The 24,264-nt window shown below is 64.2% G+C and overlaps 1 protein-coding gene across 3 annotated transcripts in view; it reads right to left on the bottom strand.

Annotated features, from left to right (window-relative positions):
- The window catches only part of BCR (BCR activator of RhoGEF and GTPase), an 84,481-nt gene that overhangs the window by 55,058 nt on the left and 5,159 nt on the right, over nucleotides 1-24,264 (bottom strand). The window contains exon 2 of one of the 3 annotated variants that reach the window (XM_068989535.1): nucleotides 20,037-20,053. The exons of the other annotated variants lie outside the window; for them this stretch is intronic. Coding sequence (XP_068845636.1) covers nucleotides 20,037-20,053 — 17 coding nt within the window. The remainder of the gene's footprint in view (nucleotides 1-20,036; nucleotides 20,054-24,264) is intronic. 3 annotated transcript variants of the gene reach the window in all.

The raw sequence follows: 24,264 nt of genomic DNA on the forward strand, positions 1-24,264 counted from the left end.
CTACCAAATGCACACTCACACACACACACTACCACATGTAAGACCTACTGTGGAGCACAAGGAACTCGACTCAATACTCTGTGACGAACTGTACGAGCAAAGAACCTAAACAAGAGTAAACGGACTTCCCGAGTGGGAAAGAACGCACCTGCCAATGCAGGAGACGAGGGCTTCAGCCCGGATCCAGAAGAGCCCACAGGCCTCGGAGCAGCTAGGCCTGTGGGCCACAGCCGCTGCGGGCCGTGCCCTGCGACGAGAAGCTGCCGCAAGAAGGCTGCGCGCCAGAGGAGCCCGGCTCGCCCCAATCAGAGAAAAGCTCACGCTCGGCAATGAAGCCCCAGCACCGCCAAAACAAGGGAGGGATTGGATTATAAAGCAGAACAAACACGTACGTGCTCAACTGACGTGACTCTGCAGTACGCCCAGAACTGACACAGCCTTGTAAGTCAACGGCGTGAAAGCGTCAGTCGCTCAGTCGAGTCCGACTCTTTCCGACCCCGTGGACTGGCCAAGCTCCTCCGTCCATGCGATTCTCCAGGCGAGAATTCTGGACTGGGTTGCCATTTCCTTCTCCAGGAGATCTTCCCGACCCAGGGATCAAACCCACATCACAGGCAGATTCCTTACCATCTGCCATCTTCACTTTAAATCAATTATACTCTAGTCAAAACAGACAAACCCTGACTTGCTGACAGACACATGGACATGCCAAAGTGGTCTATCCGTAGAGGGGAAGGTTACTGGCCTAGGAAGACCACAGCATGGATGAACCTCTCAAACGTTATGGCAGGAAGTGAACTGAGAGTTGCTCAGTCGTGTCCGACTCTTTGTGACCCCATGCACTACGCATACAGTCCATGGAATTCTCCGGGCCAGAATACTGGAGTGGGTAGCCTTTCTCTTCCCCAGAGGACCTTCCCAACCCAGGGATTGAGCCCAGGTCTCCCGCATTGCAGGGGCATTCACCAGCTGAGCCCCAGTGAGGGCAGCCCCCAAACGCCAGGCAGCGGCCTGACCCCATGTACATGAAACGTCCACAACAGGCCCGACCGCAGAGGCAGCGAACAGGTGCCCTGGGAGTGTGGGGCTTCCTTTCGGGGTGATGGAACCGGGAAGCGGACAGGGGAGGCGGCTGGCTGCCCAACACTGTGAAGAAACCAAGTGCCCCTGAGCTCTTCACGTGAAAACATTTCCTTTTCTGTTATATGGTCTCAGCTCCATCGTACAAAACAGAAAAACTGTTTTTGTCTCTTAAACCGGGAACTTGGGAACATAATCCAGCTGTTTCCTGACGAGCTAGAGCATCGTTCCGGACAGACGTCAGGACGGCCTGGCACCAGGACCCCAGGCCACTGCGGGCAGAGAGCCGGGGCTGCACGTTCTGACGCGGCTGGGTGGTTCCTGTTTTGCCTTCTTCCACTGGCAGGCTGGCAGCTGTTCCTTCCTGCAACCACACCACGCGGGTCAACATCCTTTTCCAGAGAGACGGCCCCCCGTCCAGTCGGCCCCCGGAGCTCGGCGGGGGTTCTGTGGGAGGGGGAGGGACAGAGAGGGCACCCCAGGAGCCAGGCCTGCCAGCCCTCAGGCAGCCACCCAGACAGATACCCCTAGGCCAGCCTGGCAAGTCCCTGCCGGGCACAGAAGGCCCCAGGCTGGCTGAGGACCGCCCCCAGGCCAGAAAACTCAGTCGAGAGGGGCCTGAGCTTACCCCACCCTCCAGGCAGCCCCAGCTGCCCTGAGCCAGGCTGAGCTCCTGGGGGCGAGGACCCACCCGACAGCCACAACAGCCTGTCCCACCCAGCTGGGTGGAGACCAAATTATCAGGTCAACTTGGCTGGCCTTCCAGCACCAAACAGCCCGGAACAGCACCCAGGACATCATCAGAGGACTTTCCTCTGATTCCGAGGACCCACCCACCCGCGCCTTTGGCTCCCAGATCCCGCGGGGGGTGGGGGGTGGAAAGCCACTGATGCTTCGGGCCCGGACAGAGGCCGCGGGACCAGCTGGGAGCAGCCGCAGCCCTCGGCTGGGCCGTGACCCAGACTCTGCACCGCCTGATTCTGTGACACGGCGCAGTCGGGCTCCAGACAATCAAACTCACATTTATTGAGCAGCCCGTCCCTCGGGCCGGCACAGTGCCGGACACGGGATGGCAGGGGCACCCAGCTCCGGCCCTGAGAGCCGCGGAACCCCAGGAATCGTGTGACGAGGCCACCGACGAAGGGCAGCCGGACCCCTCAGGCGGGCAGCAGAGAAGGAGGTCTCCCCCAGGAAGTAGCCACGGGGTGAGGGGGCAGATGCCAGGTCCCCTGGGAAGGACAGAGGAGGAGGAGGGGGCCAAGTGAAGACGGCTGAGACTAGGAGGGTGAGGCCACAAGCCAAGAAGTGCGCGAGGCCACCCGGAGCTGGACGTGGAGAAAGGGCTTTCTCGGCGCCTCCAGAGGGCCTGGCCCTGCCCCGTCTCTGCTCCAGAACTGGAGACGATTCACACCTGTCGTCTGAGCCACAGCCTGCGGTTGTTCTGTCTGGGCGCCCACAGGAGGCTGAGCAGACATGGCCTTTGCCTGGAAGAGGTGCCGCAGAGCCAGCAGGGAGAGGGCTGCCGAGGAGACTGGAGGGCTTTCCAGGGGTGAGGGCCGGGTGGGACAGAGGCACCAGCAGGGACGCCCCCACGGAAGGAGGGGTCGGAGCCTCAGGGGACCCACGCTCAGGGAGGGTGACGTGCCGGAACTCGGCAGGGGGCTGCGGAGGTCGTGAGGGTGGGCCCGGGGGCAGGCGACACAGGCAGCCCGTCTGGGTGAGGAGCTGGACTGCGGCCGGCAGAGGCTTGTGACGGTCACTCCGGGGGAGCGGGTACAGGGCCTGGCGTCAGGGAGAAGCGACGCGGACAGACGCCAGGAACTGGCCGACGGCTCGGACACGGGAGGAACGGCCGAGAGGACAGCACATCCCCACCGGCGGCATCTTGGGCCCGGCCACGGGGAACCGGCCACAGGGCGTGGTCTGGGGACAGGGGGCACCACCGATCGGCAGGGCCCCCCTTGGTGGCCTGGGCGCCTGGCCAGGAGCCGCGGCCCTGCCGTGAGGCCCCACCAGACCCTCGCCTGCAGCAGCCGCCCCGCGCTCGCCTCCTCTTCCTCCACGGCCCCAGAGTGGGGCCTGGCCCTGCCTTTCCCAGGGGCAGAGGCCCTGGCGCCCTGGGCCAGGCCTGGAAGGCCAGTTTCTCTCTCCTGCCCACGTGGTTCAGAGGAAGCCCGCGGCCTGCACGGGCCGCTCAGGCACGGACTGCACAACAGGAAGACGCGCGGGTGCGGGTCCCTGGGCACCGGCCGCCTCGCACAGTCACTCCGGCACTGGGCACCACCCCCCTCCGGGGTCCCCAGGAAGCTCCTACCAGGAGGGCTGCCTCCCAGTGGGCATCGGTCCTGCTGACCTGGTTACCTGTCTGCAGGGCTCTACGGAGACTCTGCGGGTGGCAGCTGGCAGCCCACGGGGTGGGCGCTGCTCTTCCCGGGCTCAGCTTCACCTCTGGCTCCGGGAGGATCAGGCGTCCCTGACTCTGAGCCACTGTGTGAGCGGCAGGGTGGGCAGAGGCTGCGGGGGGGGCCCACCTGCCCACTTGCTGTGGCGCTGGGTCCACCCGGGGATGACCCGTTCGCTCCTCGGGGCAGGAGGGGCCCCCTGCCAGAGCAGCCCCTGATGAGCCCAGGACGGGGGGCTGGAGCCCAGCCCTCGCTGGTCCTCTGGGCATCCGGGTGTGGGGACAGCCTCGGAGACCAGGCATCAGGGGGCCGGCCGGCCTCGCTGCCACCACGGGGAGGGCATGCCCCTGGCTGCCTCCAGCGGGCCCAAGGTCAGCTCCCCTGAGCCGCGTGTGGAGCAGTGAGGGAAAGCAGCTTGGGGCTGTGCCTTCCGCGGGTCTCGGGCACCCTCCTTCCACGCGCACACAGGGGGACGCGTGACGGCAGAGGCCCTGGACCCAAGGTGCCCTGGGAGCCCAGAGCCACGCACGCGGGCTACTTGGCAGCTGCTTCTCTGCACCTCCGGGGCCCACTCACTCGGCGGACACCCTCAGCCCGCTTCTCTGACCAGGCCGGCAGCCGGCTGGCCATGACCCCCGCCGGGTCAGAGGTCAGACTCCAGGGCCCCGGCTCCCAGGGCCCCTGCCAGGGACTCGGGGGCGTGGTCTGAGCACCTCCCCATCTATGCTGGGGGCTGATGGGGGCTGTCACTCAGGGGGCGTCCCTAGGGGTCTGTGAGGGGCCAGGGCGGCCCAGGGCCCTCGTGCTGAGCCTCTGCAGTCTCCTGCTGCAGCCAATCGGAGGGTGGGGGGAGAGCCCTGGTCTCGCGGAGTCCAGGCTGTGTGACTGCCAGCCGCCCCGTCGTCCTGCACCCCAGCTGCCCCCCGCCGACAGCAGCGGGCATCCGGGTCGCGTCCACTTTCCCAGGCTCTGCCAGCAGAAGCTTGGGGGCCCATCGGTACGGCTGGTGCACCCCAAGGGCCTCAGACCCTCCTCGGGCCTTCACGGTTCCCCACCGTGGTCTCGGTTCATGCCGCGCCAGTTCTGACGGCTGCCTCAGAGCCCTCTGGAATCAGGCAAGCAAAACCGAGAGACACAGCCTCCACCCAGGCTGGCCGGCTCCCGGCCCACACCCTGCCCTCCTCCTCTGGGACCCGGAGGCCCCGCTGCAGTGGGGGCCCCTCCCCGGGCGGGGCAGGGTGCGGCGTCTCCCAGAAACCCTGCAAACCTCCTCCTCGGGCTCCATGACTCACTGCCTTCAAGCGTCCTGTGTGCTGCTTTCCAGCACAATCTCTTCTTACGTGTGAATCAAGACCCTGGGTCGGGCTTTCTGCTGCCGTGACTGGCGTGAATTTTCCCTTTAGAAAATGTTCTTCCCACAGGACCCAAAGTCGCTCTTCCACCGAGCGTGCGTGTGCACATGAAGGCCGCCGACACCATCGTTTTGTCTTGTGGCGTCGCCTGTCCATGTGTTCTTGGCAGAGACGAAGCGGTGCCCAAGCTGTGTGACAAGCTCCTCGGTCTATGGTGACGGCAAGGAACAGCCAGGTTATAAAACTGAGGAGGGGAAGGGGGTGGTGGCCTCTCCTGTTACTGGGGCCAGGTCAGCAAGCTACAGCTCCATCTGGCCCAAGGGTTGCTTTTTTGTTAATAAAGTTTTACTGGAACGCGGCTCTCTCTCCAAGACGGACAGCTGCTTTCAATCTGGAATGGTGAGGCTGAGAAGCTGCAACAGACGCCACCTGGCTTGCAGAGCTGAAAAGGTTTAACTGCTGGCTCTTTGCAGAAACAAGCTGTCTGCCACCCCCCCCGCCCCCCCCGCCTTCAGGATAAAACGCAGAGGTGCACAGGCCCCAACAGAATGGCTCAACATACAGGATGGGCAGTTTTATCTTTTGAGTTAGCTTTACCATGAAAATGCCAGCGCCCTCATTTCCACCTGAAAGGGGCCAGAAAGAGTGAGTCTGGAGGCCCAGGTCTGGGCAGAAGCGACATTAGACCCGGCCTGGAGACCAGGCGCAGGGCCGGCGGGTAGTGGCCTGGAGGCGGCCTTGTATATGCTTGAGCGACAGGACACTGAGCGAGGAGCGGCCTGCTGTGTACACATCTTCCCCTTGAGCTTGGAAAAGTCCCCTCGAGGCCAAAAGCCACGCGGACATGGAGCTGCCTGAACACGCCTGAAGGGGCGGAGAGCAGGGCCTGGCAGAAAGCACCGGAGATGCAGCTTTGGACAGCGTGCGTGCGGACTGGCACTGAAGGTGCCTCTCGCTGCCGGTGCCCGCCCAGCAGAGCAACGGGGGCGGTCTTCAGGCGGAGGAGGGAGGGAGCCGCCGGGGGCGCATCGCCCTGGGGTCCAGCCTCGCAGAGAGGACGGGCTGTGGGCAAGCATGCGAGCTGCCCAGGGGCCAGAAGGACGGACATCTGGACGCGAGCTTGCTGAGACATGGACGAGCTGTCAGGGCAGCGGGACACGTTCCCATCCAGGGAGGCTCTGCCAAGAAGCTGCTTTCAGCTGCACCCTCAGTGCCGGGTTGTCGGCTGCCTCATCGGCTCCCCAACCCAGAAGAAAACCTCTCCCCCTGGTGATTCAGCGTCTCGCTCTCTCCTGACATGCCCCCAGATCGATGGCTGGTCAAATCCCAGGAGCACGGAGCCCCTTGAGAACGTCCGAGGTCCTGAGTTATTGCAGGTTTGGTCTCTGGGGTGGTCTTTATTTTAAACACTCTTACTTTCGGCTGCACTGGGCCTTCACTGCCACACACGGGCTCTCTCTTGGCTGCAGCAAGCGGGGCGTGGGGTTCTGACTGCAGCAGCTTCCCGACGCAGAGCAGGGGCTCGGCACACGCAGGCCTCAGCAGCGGCGGCAAGTGCGCTCGGCGCTGTGGTTCCGGGGCTTAGCCGCTCCGGGCCTGCGGGATCGTCCTGGATCAGGGATCAAGCCCGTCTCCTGCACCGGCAGGTGGACCCTTTACCCCTGCACCAAGGAGGCCCTGGGACGGTTCTTGAACTGAAGGCTCCCTGAGGAGGCGGGACCATCTCACAGGGTCCAAGCGCTGTGCTGAGACCCTTGCTAGGTCAGGTCAGCCCCTGGGTGGCCTTGTCAGCCCCGGGAGTGGGGTTGGGGGGGGTGGTGTCCCAGCAGGTCCCGCTGAGAGGAAACCAGACTCTGTCCATCGATGGTAACAAACATCCCACCCACGTGGGGGTGGTGCTGATGTGGTGGGGGGTGCTGTGCCTGTGTGGGGGCATATGGGAAACCTCCGGACCTTCTTCTCAAAGTGAAGCTGAAACTATTCCAAGAGAAAGTTTAAAAAACAAAAGCAAAAACAGACACTCCCCACCCCCACCAAAGAAGTCACTGCCGGGACGTCCCTCAGGTCGTGAGGTCCCTACCCCGCCCTCTGGGCCCGTCTGCCTTCCGGACCCCTGGACGAGCCCCCTGCACGCACTCTGTGCATAAAGCACGCTGTGGCGAGTGGGGAAGGGCGGCGGGCGTTCACACCCCCGCCCGGGAATCTCCCGTGTGTGAAGGTGCTCCCGGTATTGCCTGCTACCCACCCCACACCTTCCGAGCGTGCTGGTGACTCTGCCGCCCCAACTCTCCAGAGGCTTCTCCTGCGGGAGCCCCCAAGCTTGGCCCAGCTGACTGCTGTGGGCCGGCCCTCGGGTAGCCCCAGGGCCCCGACAACTCAGTGTCCGGCTCGCGATGCCACCCTGGGCCATGGCCCCCGCTCAGCCTCGCCTCTGCCTCATTGCAGCCTCCTCTGTGGATTCTGCCGTCCCGGCGGGGTGGCCGCAACTGCACGTTAAATTCCTGCCCGCATTTCTGGGGGCGGGGGGGGGAAGGCTTTGGGCTCCCCAGGCGTGGACATCTTTGCCAACACGCAGATTCCTGGAGCCAGAGGATCCTAGAAGCTGTCCCACGTGCCAGACCCGCCTTCCTGGTCGCCTGGAGAGCCCCACGGCCAGCTGTCACCCACCCCGCACAGCAGGAATCCGGCAGGAACCTCCCCTGCGCCCTTCCCTGGATACCAGGGCCACCTGCCCCATCTGGCCGGGCACATGACGGTCCTCGGTGGCACGTGCCCCTCATGGTACAGGGCTCCTGCCTCTCCACAGTGGGGGCGGTGGGTGGGTGGAGGGAGAGAGGGTCTGGGACCATTGGACGGGGCGGCGGAGGGCGTCAGGCGCTGACAGTTCCCCTCTGCGGGGTTCTCTCGTCTGTCAGCTGGGAGTGACTCGAGGAATCTGTAGGGCTGGGCTGGGACCCACAGTTAGGGCCATAACAGCCGGCGTGTGGCAGGTGCCTCACAGAGGAGGGGCTTTGCATCTGACTTGATCCTCTCCGTCCCATCCGCAGAAGGCCGGGCTGTGCACCCTGGACAGGAGCCAGGTGTGGAGGGGTGTGTGTGTGGTGGGTCCGTCCCGGGGGCTAAGCTGACTGTGCCTGCTCCACCCCGCCCGTGGCCACGGGAGCGGGCCTGGAATCCAGCACCCTGCGTCCCTCCCTGGACACCGTGGAGCGTGCGGGCTCGCCAGTTTCGTCCCTGCCTACACCTGCTCCCGCGCTTCTGCCCCGTTTCAGAAGGGGAGCGGACACCAGGCTAGAGTGTTGGGAGGAGGGGGCTGGTGGGGGGTGGAGGTCCCAGGAAAGGAAGTCTTTGGGGTCTTCCCCATCCCCCAGGACGCCCCCAGCCTGTCCAAAGGCCGTTCGTCCCCGGCACACCGCCCTGCCTGTCTCCTCCAGCCTCCCCTCCCGGGGACCTGCTCACCACCCACTGGCCCAGACCTCAGCGTGACGTGACCCCCTAGTTCCATGTCGCTCCCCAGCAGCTGGGAGCCGGGGGACACAGCTCAGCCCAGGACGGCATCTGTGGATCCCGCAGGCCCGCGGCAGGCACCTTCTGGATGCCGCTTTGCCAAGCACGGGGCCTGCACCTCCTCCTCGGGACTTGTGGCCAGCAGACCGGCTGAGTCCTGTTTCTAGTGATGAGAAGCCTGGGGCCCGGTGAGACACGACCAACGGCCCAGGTCACCCAGCTGGGCAGTGGCGGGGCCTGGCACATTGAGTTCTGCCCCAAGCCAGATGCTCAGGTGCCACTCAGGTGCCATCCTGCCAGCCGGAGGAGCAGGGCCTTGGGGCAGATGGAGCCTGACCTGGCTGGCGGCTGCCCGTCATCTCTGGGACCCTCTGGCTGGTCAGCAGGCCCACCTGATGGGTCCCGGCCTGTCTCGGCCTCGAGAGGAGACGCCCGACTAGGGGGACACAGAGCCGCCATGCTGCGGGGATGTGGGGAGGTCTGTGCCCGGATGGCACTGGTACCCAGCCCGTCACCTCGTGTGTCCAGGCGCCCCCATGGGCCAGGGGTCACGCGTGTGGGTGTGGTGTGTTTCTTCTGATCCAGCCCTGGGTTGGTGCCCATAAGGCCCGTGTGTCCCACCAGTCGGTGGCTGGAGGGGGGCCAGGACTCAGACGTGGGTTCTGGCGTCTGGATGCAGGTTGGGAAGCAGGTGGAAGGCCAGGGGGCCCTTAGGTGCGGAGGGTGGGAGAAAATCCAGCGGAGGGCCTCCTGCCGGGTTGGGGGAGGGGGTGTTGGATTTTTCAGGGAGATGCCTGAAAAGTGCCTCCCCCATCAAGGCTGAGGGGTAGTCCTGCAGGAGCTGACTCCCCAGGACCGAAAGGGGCAGTGGCAAGGGGCTGGCACGCCACCTGGCTTGGAGACATCCCGTGACACTTCGCTGGACGCCGGCCAGCCCAGGTGCCAGCCAGGTTCTAAACCGCCCCCACCGAGAAAGGCTGGTCCCATCACACGAGAGCCTCGAGCCACTGTCCGGCTCCACGCGGTTCAGGGCTCAGCCAGCTCCCCGCCAGGACACACCGTGGCTGGGCAGCGAGCAGGCTAGGGGCTGCCATCTGCACTGTGCATGCAGCCTCTCTGGGAGGGCCTGCTGTCCTGAGTCCAGCTGCTCAGATCGGGCCGCTCCCCCATCGGACCGCCCTGGGGGACGGGCCCTGGTCCCAGCCAGGAGCAGGTACCTCTCGGGCTGGAGTGATGTGAGACCCAGAGACGGCTAGGGCTGACTCTGGAGACGCTTTACAAAGTCAGTGGCGTGAGAAGGGCCTTTTTGCTGGCAGGGCGCTGGGGGACGTGGTCTGGTTCCTTCCTGGAGGAAGTGGCTGGGAAGGGCCTGATACACAGAGGCCTGCGGCGGGCACCAGGCTGCTATATGGGTGGGCGACCCGGATGGTCTCCATCCCCACTCCTGGCCGGGGGTTGGCAGTGCCCAGTCAGGAGGGACAGAGACCTCGGGGTCGGCGACCTGAGGCCCAGGAATCAGGCTTGTCTTCTCCAGGCCTGTCTGCAAGTCCAAGCCCAGATCCCATGGCTTTGAAACAGGACCCCGGGAACTGCGAGCCTGAGGCGTGCGTGAGCCGGGGGAGCCGGGCTGGGACTCCACCACGCGGGGCATTTGTGGAAGACGTCCTAGGCGCAGCGCTGGGGTCTGGCACCCCTGGGAGCACCTCCAATTGCCGTGTCCTTCTGATTTCTGCGAGAAGGGCCTCCTCCTGGCGGGCCCGGGGCCTCCTGTGGCGTGGGGATCCACGCTGCCCGTGTCCAAGGGCTGAGTCTCTCTGGAGGACTCGCCTTTCCCCAAAGGCGTTCAGAACTGATGCCCCAGACCCCCGTGGGGACCTGCTCTCCAGACCGGCCTGCAGGTGGGCCCCCCGCCTGAGTCGGGGTCTGGCAGCTGTGCCTGTTGTGGGCATGGCCAGGCGGGTTGCAGAAGCAGGACCAGCGCCCAGCTAGACTGGGGACTGAGCCGCAGGGCCAGGGCAGGCCGGCGCTCGCGATGACAACTGGGATTATCACCAGAGGCGGCAATTCCCATGCTGACAGTTTCAAGTTTCAGGTTGAGAGCCGAGGCCAGTCCTCCCGCGGCCTTCGGACGAGATCCTCACAGCGTGTTTCCCGCCTACTTCCTCAGCTGCCTCTGAGACCCTGAGCCCCAGGGGGTGGGGAAGCCCCTCTCGGGTCTGGGACGGTGTGGGGGGGGGAGCCACGCCTTCCTGGTGGGAGGCTCTGAGACCGGGGTTGGGCAGGTGGGGGGTGTGCATTTGGCTTTCAGGGTGGACCAGAGGGACAGGATCGCCAGGCTAGGGTCCCCCCCAGACTCACGGAGGCCTGACGGGTGCCACAGGCCTGCGCCCATGTGACCCCAGCCCCCAACACGGGGACCATCCCCCAGAGCAGAGCCTGCCGCCTGGCATGGACGCGGACAGCGGCACCGAGGGTCCTGGGCAAGCTGGGCGGGGGTGGGGGGGGCATGGTGTGGATCTCGGGGACACGGAGCCAGAAGCCCTCCTGGGCTGGACCACGTGAACAGCGGAGGCATCTGATAATTAAGAGAAACGATGCCTGCGCTTTTTGACGCCTCCCGCTCCGGCAGGGGAGCCCCCGCAGCCTGCCAGTCACCCCCAGGGCGTGCGTGCGGGCTGTCCCCACTTCACTGGTGGGAATGGGGAGACGGGAAGCCAGCTGGCCGGCCCGCGGGGACCCCACCTTGTCTACTGTCTCTCTCCCGCAAGGATGACTGGAGGAGCCCCCTGGGACAGGGGTGTCGGGGGCTGGGAACAGGGCATCGCGCTTCCTGCTCTGAATGTGCAGGTCCAGGTGGGCAAGCTCCTGGGCCTCTCGGGAGTCGGGGGGCACAGAACGCTTTCCCGAGTAGAGACAAGACTTCAGCCCTGACTTCTGCTCAGGTGGAATATGCCTCAAATTCTGGTGTCAAATACCAGGTATCAGCGCACTCCCCCACCCCCGAGCCTGGTGGGGAGGGGAGGGCCAGGGAACTGGCAGGGCCTGAAGGTCAGACTGGAGCTAGGGGCGGGACAGGGGGTGGCCCGTGGGGTCCTGAAGGCCTGGGCGCCCGGGGGCAGAGTGCAGTGAGCCCAGAGTGCAGGGAGCGGGGCAGGCCCCCACGAAACTTGGGAGGAAGCGCCCTGCTTAGAGGGGCCGGGGCCGGGCTCTCCGTCCGGCAGGCTCCGGGTGTCCGGGCCGCACCCGCCCCAGCTGGCAGCCGGCTGGGCTGCGTGGGAACGCCCTTCCTCTCTATAGCTAAGCATCCCACGTGGAGGTGGAGTGCGGTTTCCCGTGTAGTTATTTGCTTAACTTTTAATTCTGAAACAATTTCAAACTCACAGGAAAAAATCCGCGAGCAGAGTACAAACAGCCCTGTGTTTAGCACGGCAATGACCTAGAAAAGGGAGCCCGGGGGACAGCCAGCCAGACGGCGCTGTCCTCAGACACCAGGCGCCCGCGACGCCCGCCCCCCAGGCAAGCACGCTCGGGGCCCACGCCTGCCTCCAGGGAGTGGGCGGCCAACGCCTCCCACGGCCCAGGCCCCTGTGCGGTCCATCCACCCTCTGCCCAGCTGACACAGCACCACGGAGCCGGAGGGCAGCCATGTGCTTTCTTCCCAGAGTCCAGGCCCCAGGGTGCTGCACCAGCCACGCCTGTTCATCGGAAAGACCGAAGAGTCAGGCCCCCACCCCCGTGAGTCTCAAGCCAGGCGCCCCACGGTTGGTGTGAAAAGAACTTGTATTCTAAACCTATGCCATAAACACGGCAGCAGCGAAACTCTACAGACGACTTGCCCACGTCCTCACCTCGGTGACCATCGCTGAGGTTCGTTTCCCCAAGATCCCAGAAGTTCCTCCCCTGTGACCATGTCACGAAAACCCCAGAGAAGGCAGTACCAATGGGACGCCAGGAGTCACACCCGCCCGGGCCCACAGCCCCTGCCAGCGGTGAGCTGCCTGCTGCTCCCGTCCAAAGACAAGCACCCAGTTCTAGTTCTCCGCCGCCCTGGGGCCTGCGGCCAACGCGGCGGCGGTGACGCACTGCGAGCTCCACGGCTCGGACCTCAGGAGGCCTCACAGCCTCAGCCTGTATCCGCGGACCCCAGCCTCCTGCCGTGTGCGGGCACCCAGGCTGGACCGCGGAACGAGGGGCTGACCATAGCGACCGAGAGGTCCCCACCAGGTGACAGCCGACAGAAGAATTGCCCACCAACACGGATTCAGAAGAGAGAAACCGCTCAGCGTGGGGACGGTTTGTTACACAGCAAAAGACGACAGATACAAACCCTGAGACGTTCGGCTCTACGCGTCTCTCCTCCTTACCTAGGAGCTTGGACCCCACGTCTGCAGAATCTTCGCTGTCGCCACGAACTGATTATATCGCAGTCCAGCCAGCTCGTGTAACCCCTTTCCTACTAGGGGACCAGGTTAGTTTCTCTCCAGCTTTCCACTGTTATGGGTACAATGAATCAGCTCATATAATAATACCAAGAGGAAAAGGGAAAAAAAAAGTCTTATTTCCTTAGGAAAATCTAGGGTGGGATTCCTGGGTCTGAGTTTATAAACACTGCTAATGACTCCTGAACAATGTGGACGCTGAGAACCTAAGAGAAAGGGGCTGGGAGTCAACTAGGCTCTGCAGAAACCAGGCATCCGCGTTCTGAAGCCAGGCCAGGTCGGCCAGACTTCCTGAAGCTGGCGAAACTCAATGGACTCTGGTTAGTCTAGAAAAGCAGCCAGGTTTCCAGGAAAGGGCAGACGCCTGGAGACTCAGTCTCTGCCTGCTTTCCAGACTCCTGGTCCCTCAGTCCCCTCGCACATCCCTGTTGGCCGGCTCCCACCCCGATTCCCAACCTGCTGACTGAGGGGCAGGACCCCAGGCCACTCCAGGGCCAGGTTCAGCGCTTGCCGGCGCTGGTGGCAGGAGGGCACCGACCCACCCTGCTCCCCTCAGGAAGCAGAGTGTCAAAAACACACAGGCGCGGGAGTGCCAGCCCACCGCGAGCTGGCTTCATCGCTGACTTGCCCAGGTGGCTCACCCCACCACCTCCCGGAGACCTGACCGGAGGTTCGCCACGTCCAGGAGCGCCTGGCTCAAGTTTTCTTGGCAGGCAGAGAAGGTGGCTGGCGACAACCACGGGATGCGCCACCAGAAACACGCGTTTCCAAAGACCCCTGCCTCTTATCAGCCCCCTGCTCCACCCCCAGAGGGCTGTGCCCAGCCCCATCTCTCATCCACAGCCACCGCGTGGTGCTGGGCACTCCCCCTGCGGGTCAAGGGCTCCCCCAGGTCGCAAGGGCTCAAGCGGAAACGCGTTCCAGCCACACTCACAGCAGCCAAAGCAGGAAACAAGCCCCTGATGGACGCACGGGGAAGCAGAACGCGGCCTCTCCACACGTCCTTCAGTCCTAAGAAGGAAGGACGTTCTGACGCCTGCCACGGTGTGGACTAACCCTGAAGCCACGATGTTGAGCGAAAGAAGCCGGACACGAAAGGACAAACACGGCAGGGTCTGTGAGGCACCTGGGGCGCTCAGACCCAGAGACACAAAGTGGGAGCGGGGGCGCCGGCGCTGTCAGCATTGCTTAGGGACAGAGTTTAGGAGGCAGGTGGGACGTTCCGGAGTCAGGGCAATGTGAATGTACACACTGCTAAGCTGCCACCCAATTCCTCGTCATAATTTTAATTAAAAAAAAAGTTTCGTGACGACCGGAAACCTTGCCTTTAGCCCCTCACGCACGCAGGTTCGGACCTACACATGCAGACCCAGGTTCCGAGCCGGCGCGCCCCCTCACCCCACCCCGCGCCTGCTGACAGAGCTGGGCGTTCTAGGAGGCAGGTCTGTGTCTCGGCCCCGAGGAGGAAGCTGTACCAGGCTCCCTGCCTGGCTGACTTCTCCCTGGAGAAGACGCAGGAGCCCGATCTCCGGGGATGGCCGCCCCCGGCCCATCCCCAGGACAGCACACACCTGGGTCTTCGGTGCTGGTGGGAGGCGGCCGGACTGGGGCGGGCGGGAGGCTGGGCGGGGCAAGGCCCTGTGACCCTCTTCAGCTGTTTCGTGTACGGAGGCGTCAAGTAAAATGTCATTTGGAAAGAAGGGCTGTGCTCCTAGAACAAAGCAGGCCGTCTGCCGGCCCTGCCCGGTGGTCTGGCGGTTAGGACTTCGCCTTCCCACGCCGGGGGGCGGGAGGGGCCGGTGCAGGCTCAATGCCTGGTCCCAGAGGTAGGATCCCACACCGCTCTCGGCCAAAATGCCAAAACATGAAACAAGCAATACTGCAACAAGTTCAATGAAAGGCTTTAAAGATGGTCTCCCTGAAAACACACACCCCAACCCTGAACTATCCGATAGAAAAAAAACCACTGCTTGGAAACAGGACTCTGGGCGTTTCCGACTCTGATGGGAGAGGGCGGCTTCTCAGCTTCCGCGTGGCCCCCATAAAACAAACAGGCCCACACGTCCAGCCGGCCAACGAGGCGGCGATGTCCTCCCCGCTATCCATCCCGACCGCGACGCGCCCCGCCAGAAGAGCCGGGCTTCCGAGGCGCCAGGCGTACGTGCCGCAGGCAGGCCGCGAGCGCGTCTTCCCCAGCGCCGCCTCCCCGGAGCTCCACGCCAGCCCCCGAGCACAGGGCCCGCTCACCCTCCCAGTTCACACACGGGAGACCCTCCTCCTCAGATTCGCAGGCAGAGGTCTCCTGCCCCTTTAAACAGGATTGCAGGGGGCATCTCTTGTTCCTCCCTGACTTGATGACGCTAACTGGCGCGCCCGGTCACTCCCTCTCTGTGGCCGCCACTCCCTCTCTGTGGCCGCCACCGCCGAGCGGGTGCGGGGTGAACACAGTGAGTGGTGACGGGCGTCCCGGCTCTGCGTCTCTCCAGGAGGGGGGCTCTCCACACCCCTCAGCCCGGGGCCACATGGGTTGGTGCACTGCCCCTGGGACGCCCAGGCCCCACCCGGGGAACAGGCAGATGAGCCCACGCGTGAGAGGGTCCCATGGGGGACCCCATCCTGCCCAGGATGCCACTCCCCGCAAGAGAGCACCCTGCCTCCTCGTGCCTCCCGGCAACGGAGAGAAGCCTCTGCCCTCACGTCATCGCCGAGTCCCTCTGCGGACGCGACACTGATTTAGGACCCAAGGATCCGTCCCGCAGTCTGGGTAAAGTTCGGTGCAGGGCGGCCAGCCTGCAGCTGCTCCGGCCGGAGAGCAGGGGCCTCCACTTTGCTCTTCAAAGGAGGGGATCAGCCAAGACACGGAGCCATAATCACCCCCGCGTCCGTCAGAATCGGAGCCTGTGGGGGTTGGCGGGGGGCGGGGCACGTGCGCACGTCTACACTGCCACCTTGGCCCTGGAAGCCCCTACCCTCCCAGAGGAAGAACAGAGGCCCCGCCGGAGAGAGTGGCCTCAGGGGACTCACCCCAGCCCGGCAGCCTGGGACACCCACGGCCACAGCCCCAGCCGGCTTCTGGAAGCCGGACCCTGGACAGCGGGCGTCCCGACAAGCGACAAACGCCACAGCGGCTCCCAGACACACGGGTCAGCCGTCCAGGCCGAGGGCCACGGGCGGCAGCGGGATCCGTCTTCAGCCTGCCCGGCCGAGCGTCTACCAAGCCTGACCACGGTCGGCCCCCAGCCCGGCCCAGGCTCCGCTGGGGACTTTCCTCCTGGGGCTGGCTATTCCAGCACCCCCAGTGACAAAGGGGCCCGGCGGCCGGACTCACGGGGGGCGGGGGCCACTGCAGGGCCCGGGCCCCTTGTGGAGGCCACAGGGTCCAGCCTCTCACACGCCTGCCCCCCGCCGCCTTGGGGGACAGGCCAGCAGGGGGCCCCGTCATGGAGGGCGGGGGCCAGGAAAGGGGCTTGCCGCCTGGTCCCCGGCGGGGAGCGGCCCGCAAACCAGGGAGCAGGGCCCCAGCTCGGGGAGGGGCTGGGGACACGCGACAAGGGGCAGCTCCTCACCTTCACCCCCGGCCAGGAAGCGGGGCCGCGTCCGCCCGGAGCCACAGAACCGCAGGCCTCACTCGTGCGAACGGTCCAGAAGAGGCCAGTCCACACAGAGAGAGCACGCAGACGAGCTGTGCCCGGGCTGAGGGTGCGGCGGGGCCGGGGGGTCACTGGGGGCTGCGGGGACGAGGTTGTGGGGTGAGGGCACACTGGACGCCAGTCCCCTCAGTCGGCGGACCTAGAAAGGCCACAGAAGTGCAACGTGGGGACCGGGCGGGACGCAAGGGTCTCGGGAGAGCGGCAGAGCAGAAGGGCAGGGGAGACGACCGCGTCCCCTGCCCGGGACGGGATGAGACGAACTGGTCGGAAACCAAAAAGGCGAAAACAAACACATGCTAACTATGCGTGGAGAGAACGTTAATGGAACTTGACTGCAGTGACCTCTACGCGATATATACCTGTTACCAAACCGTTAACACCGCAGCTAAAAATGAACAGTGTTAAATGTCAGCCGCGTTGCTGTTTAGTCACCAAGTCACGTCAGACTCCTGCCGCCTCACAGACTGCAGCCTTGCCAGGCTCCTCTGTCCACGGGGATTCCCCAGGCAAGAAGACGCGAGTGGGTAGCCGTGCCCTTCTCCAGGGGATCGCCCCAAGCCAGGGATCGAACCCAGGTCTCCTGCATTGCAGGCGGATTCTTTACCAGCTGAGCCACCAGGGGAGGGCCTAAATGGAAATTACGCTGCAATAGAAACGAGTGAGGGGCACAGTCCACAGGGGCGTTGAGAGCTGAACACGACTTAGCAGCTGAGCCACCAGCAAAGATGAATAAACAAAGGGTTCCACCTACAAGAGGTCCCTGGAAGAGTCAGAAGCAGGCCCTGGAAGGGGCCGGGCCGGGTCACGGGGCGGCAGGCGCTGGTGTTCAGTGAGGCCTGAGCTTCCATGCGGGAAGATGCAAAGTGCTGGAGGCGGACGGCGGAGTCGACAGCTCAACATGGAATGCCCGATGCCCCCGCGTCGCACGCTCAGAAATCTAAAGATGGCCAGTTTCAGGTAGCGTGCATGTCGCCAGAGCTAAACAGACAAGCCCCACGCCTCTCCCACGGTCCTAAGCGGCCACGCACCCTGGGGCAGGTGGGGTGCTGACACCGCGGCCCGGGCTTCACGCAGCCACAGACCCGCACACCACGCGGACACACGCCGCACGGACTTGGCCCCGGCAGGGAAGGGGCCTGGAGAGCAACGGCTGCTGTCTCTGCCCTTGTCTGTCTCTGCCCTGTCTCTGCTGTCTCTGTCACGGATCTGTGGACAGCCGCTCCACCAGGGCCCGGAAGAACCAACGAAAGTACCGACGTCCACCCAGGCCGACGTGCGGCGTGTCTGTCCTACAGGCAGGACACCACCTCATCCAGACAGCTGCTTGCCCACAGGGGTCCTTGAGTCCAGAAGCCGGAGCAAAGGTCAGCGCCAGGAGGCCACCTGCTCAGGCCGAGCCAGGCCGGCAGCCACCCAGCAGGGAGGAGTTCTGTGCGGAAGGGGCCCCAGAACCCACAGTGGCCCATCCTCCATGCAGGCATCGACGGGGCTTTCTCTGGCTGGAGGCGGGGGGCACACCAGACCTCCCCGCCTTGTCACCAAAGCCCCGCTCCAGCTGTCCCGAGCCCCACTGCAGAGAGCCAGGCCGCCCCACTCCACCTGGAACATCCTCAACCTCCACAGTGGCCTGACACACTCCTCCTCCGTGGGGTCCATTCAAGACCCGGCCAGGGGGGCCGTCGTCCTCTATGCGAGCTTCCCTGAGCTAACCTGGTGCCCCTGTGGGCTCCCTGGGGTCAAGGACTGTGTCGAGGCCTAAGCACAGAGCTTGGACTCCAGCAGCGTTACATAGTCCTCAGATGCACAGATAGCCAGGTGGCTGAATCACGAAGGGATGGAGGGACGGAGGGTGGATGGAGGGATGAACAGACGGTGCATGGATGGGTGGATGGTGGACGGCATGGCTCGAGTGCAGCTCGGCTTTCCCAGAACCTCTGCTACCAAGGAACAGATGAGTAAGACTTGACTCACACATATTTGGAGCTTGAGAAAGATTCAGGATTCCAACATCCTGCTCTCTCAAGTTGAAGGGATTCTCTCATAACTGTGATTGATAAGTGACTATTTTCCTAACTTTTTATTAGGAGAAATTTCAAGCACACACGACATTGTCAGCACAGAATCACATTCCGGTCGCCCCACTTCAACTGCTGTGAACCCAGAGGCAGCCTGGCTCCAGGGGAGAGAAGCAGGAAGATGCGGGGAGACAGGAGCTGCTGGCGGCCACTCCCCACCCCTGCGACACTCTGGGGGGTGCAGGCCTCCCAGGGACAGGAGGACCAACCCTACCTGCCTCACGGGTTCTGTGAGGAAAGCCCACAAGGGCTCCTGAGCACGGAGGAGGGACACCCACACGCAGCACCGTCATCTTATTTGGCATCGGCGGCCAGGACCTGGACACGCCGCAGTGGGAGACGGCCCGCCAGCAAGGGGGCCTCTCGCCCTCTCTTTCCGCCCCGAGCCTGTCGCACCTCGCTGCCCGACTCCCAGAGGTGGCCTTGGGGCACACACCTCCTCCGACCTGGCCTACAGGACCACACGGCCTACACAACTACACAACCTCCACACACTCTTGAGTCCTCAGAGGCACTGGACCCGACAACCCCAGCAGCATCCTGCTGCCTGAGCAGAGCCATGTAAAGTGGGGAAGAAAAGAAAACTTCCCTTAACACTTGCTTCCCTGAAAAGTGACAGCGAAGGTCGCCCAGTCGAGTCCGACTCTTTGCAACCCCGTGGACTATACGTACGGCCCATGGGATTCTCCAGGCCAGAATACTGGAGTGGGTAGCCTTTCCCTTCTCCAGAGGATCTTCCCAACCCCGGGATCTAACCCAGGGCTCCCACACTGCAGGCAGATTCTTTACCAGCTAAGCCACCAGGGAAGCCCTGTTTCCCTGAAGCTTCCAACAATTTATAACAGATCAGCCTCCCAGCTATGACCCTAAAGAAACCCATTCCCCCTACCACACAGCAACCGTTCAAGACCCACAGCCACGGCTCGCGGATTCCACAGGTGGACAGTTCTCGGGCTGCACAAGAGATGTCTCAAGGAGACCTCCAGAACACCAGGCTGGCTCGGAGGAGATCAGACATCTGTGCGGAAAGTGCTTTATGAAGACGGGGGGGGCCTCCGGGAGCTGCTGACGGACAGCAAGAAAGCAGGGGTGTTTCCCTACAAACCACCAGGGGCTGATTCTGCCAACAAGCTGAACATGCAGTCCCAGAAGGGGACGACCCTCTGGAAGACCCTGAGCAGAAGACCCAGCTGATTCAGTCACCCCTGGACAGCTGACCCACGGAAACTGATACTGATTACAAACAAGAAGGACCTCAGAAATCAGACTCGCTGGGAGTGATGACGCAGGGGCGGCTGTGTGATTTTCCCAACTACGGTAGAGGCGGTCCCTGTGGCAGCCGGGACAAGAGAGGCAGCCTCCAGTCTCCACCAGGCCTGAAGTCCCGGTTCTGGCTGAGTCCTCGGGCCCAGTGGCACCACTCCGAATAAAAGCTATAGCCTGGATGCACCTGCGGATGCCAGGCAGGACTTGGACAACTAGATGTCCCGTGCCACCCTGCTGACCCACAGGAGGCCCCAGTCAGGTGAACCCGCAGACCCTCCCCACCTGAAGCCCAGCCCCGCCCGGCCTTCAGAAAGGCCCCCTGGAAGCAGCCGGCAAAGGGGACCGCCGAGGGACCATACGTGGGTCCTGACGCCCTGGTCCCACCTGGTCTGCACACCCGGGGCCCCGTGGGGACAGCGTCGGCGTCAGTGTATCCCGCTGACAAAGCGCGCGCCCCAGGAAAGCCCTGCCTGGCCCTGTGATGTCCCAGGTCTTATTACGGTCATGCCCCGTCACGCTCGCCTTAGAACTCAGTGGACAGAGTGACCCTCCTCCCTTAGCACGGGCTCCGATCCACTCATGGGCTCAGGGAGCCCAGGGCTCTGGGGCCAGGGAGGCGGGAGAGGGATGGGGGAGACAGAGAAAAAGAGGGTGGAGAAACAGCCACGGCCTGCTCTTCTCCCAGAGGTCCCACTCGCTCTCGGGGATACTGGAGAGGCATTGGGGCTCTGGCAGCCACGCCCTTCCTGCTGCCCCACACCAGCCCGCTGGGATGCCCCCCACCCGCTGCCTGGGGGAGCCGCACTCCAGCCCGGCACCTGGGACGGGCCGCCTTTCCCAAGTGGTCGAGTCCCAGCCCGCTGACCTCCCTGCTACCCTGCTGGGGTTCCTGCACCCGACACCACACACGTGGCGGAGACGAGTGGCCGCACGGGGCCCGCGGGCTGGGAAAAGCCGGGCGGTGGCGGGCAGGACCGGGATGGGGTCTCCCAGCCCCCCCCCAGGGTCTCATGGGCGCCCCCCTGGGGTCTCATGGGCCCCTCCCCAGAGTCTCACGGGCGCCCCCCTGGGATCTCACGGCCCCTCCCTGGGGTCTCCCAGGAACACCCCCCGGGGTCTCCCGGGCCCCTCCGCAGAAGAGTCGGCTCTGCCGCGGGGAGTCGCGCCTTGTGGCTGCTGACAAAGACCGCAGGAGGGCGACCCGCGCCAACGTGCATCATCACAGCCCGGCTGCTTTAGAGCTGAAGGGGACCGGGGGGGCCGTCAGGCAGCCCCCTCGACAAGGTGCTGGCCCTCCTGGAGGCTGCCCAGAAGCATGCGGGTCCTGGATCCTGACCGCCCCCGCCACGCGGCAGGGCCCCGAAGCAAACACAGTCACCCTTTCGTGTTCCTAGGGGAGAGAGCACAAAGCTTTCTGCAGCGGACATTCATGAAGGAGCCACACTTTCCGTTCTGAGATCGGAGCAGACACGAATCTGGCTGTTCGCACACGCTAGGCCCAGAGGCTGAGCCGCCGCGCTGAGCACCACCGAAGACGGTTCACAGGTCGGGTCTCCGGGGCTTCCTGCCAAGAGGACAGCGGCAGGGCTCTGAGGCCCGGCTCAGGGACCCCGCGCCTCGGGGCGGACGGGCGACAGGGGCATGGGCCTGGCTGGACCAGCAGTGCGTCCCCACCCACAGCTGCAGCTGCCCCGTGACACTGGGGAGGCGGGGGGCGAACGTCACCCCATCTCTTCCACCAGGAGCCTGAGGGTACCCCCCAGCCCCCCCTCAGGGGCAATGGGGGGGCGGATGACACGGGTGCCTGGCCCCGAGTGCCCTGGGCGGAGGGAACAGCCCAGCAAATACAGCAGTTGGCTTTCCTTTGAGGCCGCAGGGCAGAGAAATACACTCAGACTGTACCTTTCACATTTGGGAAAGTCACTGAGCCCAGACGGACACAGTAAGAGAAGCGGAGGGCCCGCAGGCTCCTGGGCCCCGGAGCTGCGCCCAACGGGTGAGAAGGCCTGTACCTCCCTTAAAGTCGCTCACCACGGGGCGTTCAATCGACTGACGCCAGCTGCTGAGGGGGCAGCTCTGTGAGACCAGAGAGGGGGCCACTGTCCTGGGCACCCAGAACCCCCCCAGGCTGCAAGACGGGGGGCATCCTCGCCAGCCGACAGAGCCCAGTCCCTGCACCACAGGCCACATGCCGGGCCTCGGGCACGTCCGGTCGCCAGCCTTCAGGGTCTGCGTTCTTCCCGCGGACCAGGTGGACGTCCGCTCCAGAAGGCTGCCCTTGCTCCACACAAGGGTGCGTCACAGACGCCACCTGCAGAGCAACTCTCTTCCCACCCCCCGGCAGACCAGCTGACCTGGCAGCATTCTTTCAAGGGAGCATGTCAGGCCTGTAAACATGAACCTTCAAAGGCCCTTCTGACGCCAGCAGAGGCACCGTGGGGAGCACCCCCGGGCTACCCGCCCCCGGCCCCCATGGAAGCGGCAGGGACACGGCAGAGCGCCTCGCTCCCTGCAGTGTCCGCGCACCACGGTCTCTCGGCCACAGGCGGGGCCTTCCTGGCACCCCCCGGGCCGTGTGCTGACCCGGCTTGCGCACACGGCCGAGTGCCTCGGTCACCGCCTCCCAGCCAGGCCCTGTCTGGAGCTGGCCAGCGTCACGCCCCCTCCCCAGCTGGACGGTCGGGGCGGATGGGCGGGCAGCGTCCTCCCAACGCGCCTGTCCTCTCGGGCCTGCTGCCCAGCCTGCCGGCGGAGTCTGAGCCGGGGGCCCCAGGAGGACGGCCAGGTTCAGGGCATCTTGCAGCAGGTGTTTTTTCTTTGCTTCTGTCGTGACTCATCGGGTCCCCCTAACCCTAGCAGAGGGGTCCCTCACTCGGGACCCACTCTCATGCGCTGGGCAACACTTGCCAGCCCAGAAAAGAGTGCCCGGAGCCAGGCCCCTGAGCCAACGACGTGATCTTGGGGGGAGGTACGGGTCCCACGCCCCCGCAGAGCCAGCCTGACGGACAGCGTATAATTACGATAATAATCGCACTCCAGCTGCTGCACAAGAATGTTCCGAGGGCACATGAAACAGCCTCCTCCAAAGCCAAGTTTTCACTTCCCAGGTTGGGCCTCGCGGTCCCCGCCCGCACCCCAGGCACCAACCACCGCCCCATCCACGCCAGGGATTCGGGAAGCTCTTAGGATTGAGCAAGAGGAGCCCCAGCATCAGCGAAGAAGCAGAAATGGCCTCGGAGGTCACCTTCAAAGCCAACAAGCTCCCTTGCTGGGGTACCTGTGCTGTCGGGCCCCCCAAATCAGTGCCAATTATCAGATGCGGGGTCGGGGGGCGGTGAGCCCGGTGGGGTCAGAACACGGAGGGCCTGGCAAGCAGGTTGCTCAGAGACGGCGGGGGGCGTGGGGTCGTGCTCCACCCGGGACCCCCAGACACCGCGGCACCCGAGGCACAGACGCCACAGCAGGCCTCTGTCTTCAGGACGCGCCACGCGGAAGGAGGAAGCCACGCGGCCGCAGGACTAACAGGAAAGCGCGGCGAGCGCACGGCTAAGGGACGACACGTGGCCGCGGAAGGACATCAGCAAGGTTCCGGCTGCCCCGCTTCTCAAACAGGAGGCGCAGCGGGAGCAGCCTTCCCACAAACCCGTGGAAGCAGACACGAGAGGCTTTCCGGGGGGCGGGCCGGGCACTGGGCAGACGCCCAGCAAACCCCCCCGCGGGTCCCAACGGGGCGAGGTGGCTGCTATGGAAAAGGAAACACAGCTGCAAACGGGCATAAGAAGAAAGGCCTGCAACGCTGTGCTCATCAATTTACAGGAAAACTCTCAGGGGACTTCTCCGGTGGGTCAGTGGTTAGACTTGGTGCTTTTTTTTTTTTTTTTTAAACTGCCGTGGACACCCAGGTTCAATCCCTGGTTGGGGAACTAAGATCCTGCAAGCCACAAGGCCAAAAAAAGGAAAAAGAAAATAAAAGAATGGAAAGAAAAGCTCTTTCAGCAATGCCAGGGTCCAACCCCTAACTTCTAGATGAGGAAAGAGACGCAGCCAGCCCACAGTGCCAGCCTCACCAGGAATTCCTGCTAAAACCCTGGGGCGAGGCTGCTCACACACCAACTCCCCGCTGTCTGATCAGGGACTTGCTGAGTGGTGGGCCCAACCTGAGTCCCTCCACCCCCGAAACTCACACACTGAGGGCCTAGCCTCCCAGCGAGCGGGAGGCAGGCTTCTCACGAGGTGATTAAGTTCAGGGTCATCAGGGTGGGGCCCTAAGCCAATTGAGCCAATGTGGGTCCTTATAAGCAGAAGAGGGTTCAGAGGCACACAGAGCCATCGGGGTCCACGGGCACAGAGGGGCCACCCTGTGGGAGGGCATCAAGGGGGGCCCAGCTGCCAGCCAAGGAGAGGTCCCCGAGGAAACCACGCCCGCTGGCACCTTCATCCTGGACTTGCGGACTGCAGGGTCGAAGGGAAATAGATTTCTGCTGCTGAAGGAC

Source organism: Capricornis sumatraensis, chromosome 17 (assembly GCF_032405125.1).
Source record: "Capricornis sumatraensis isolate serow.1 chromosome 17, serow.2, whole genome shotgun sequence".
Taxonomy (NCBI): Eukaryota; Metazoa; Chordata; class Mammalia; order Artiodactyla; family Bovidae; genus Capricornis; species Capricornis sumatraensis.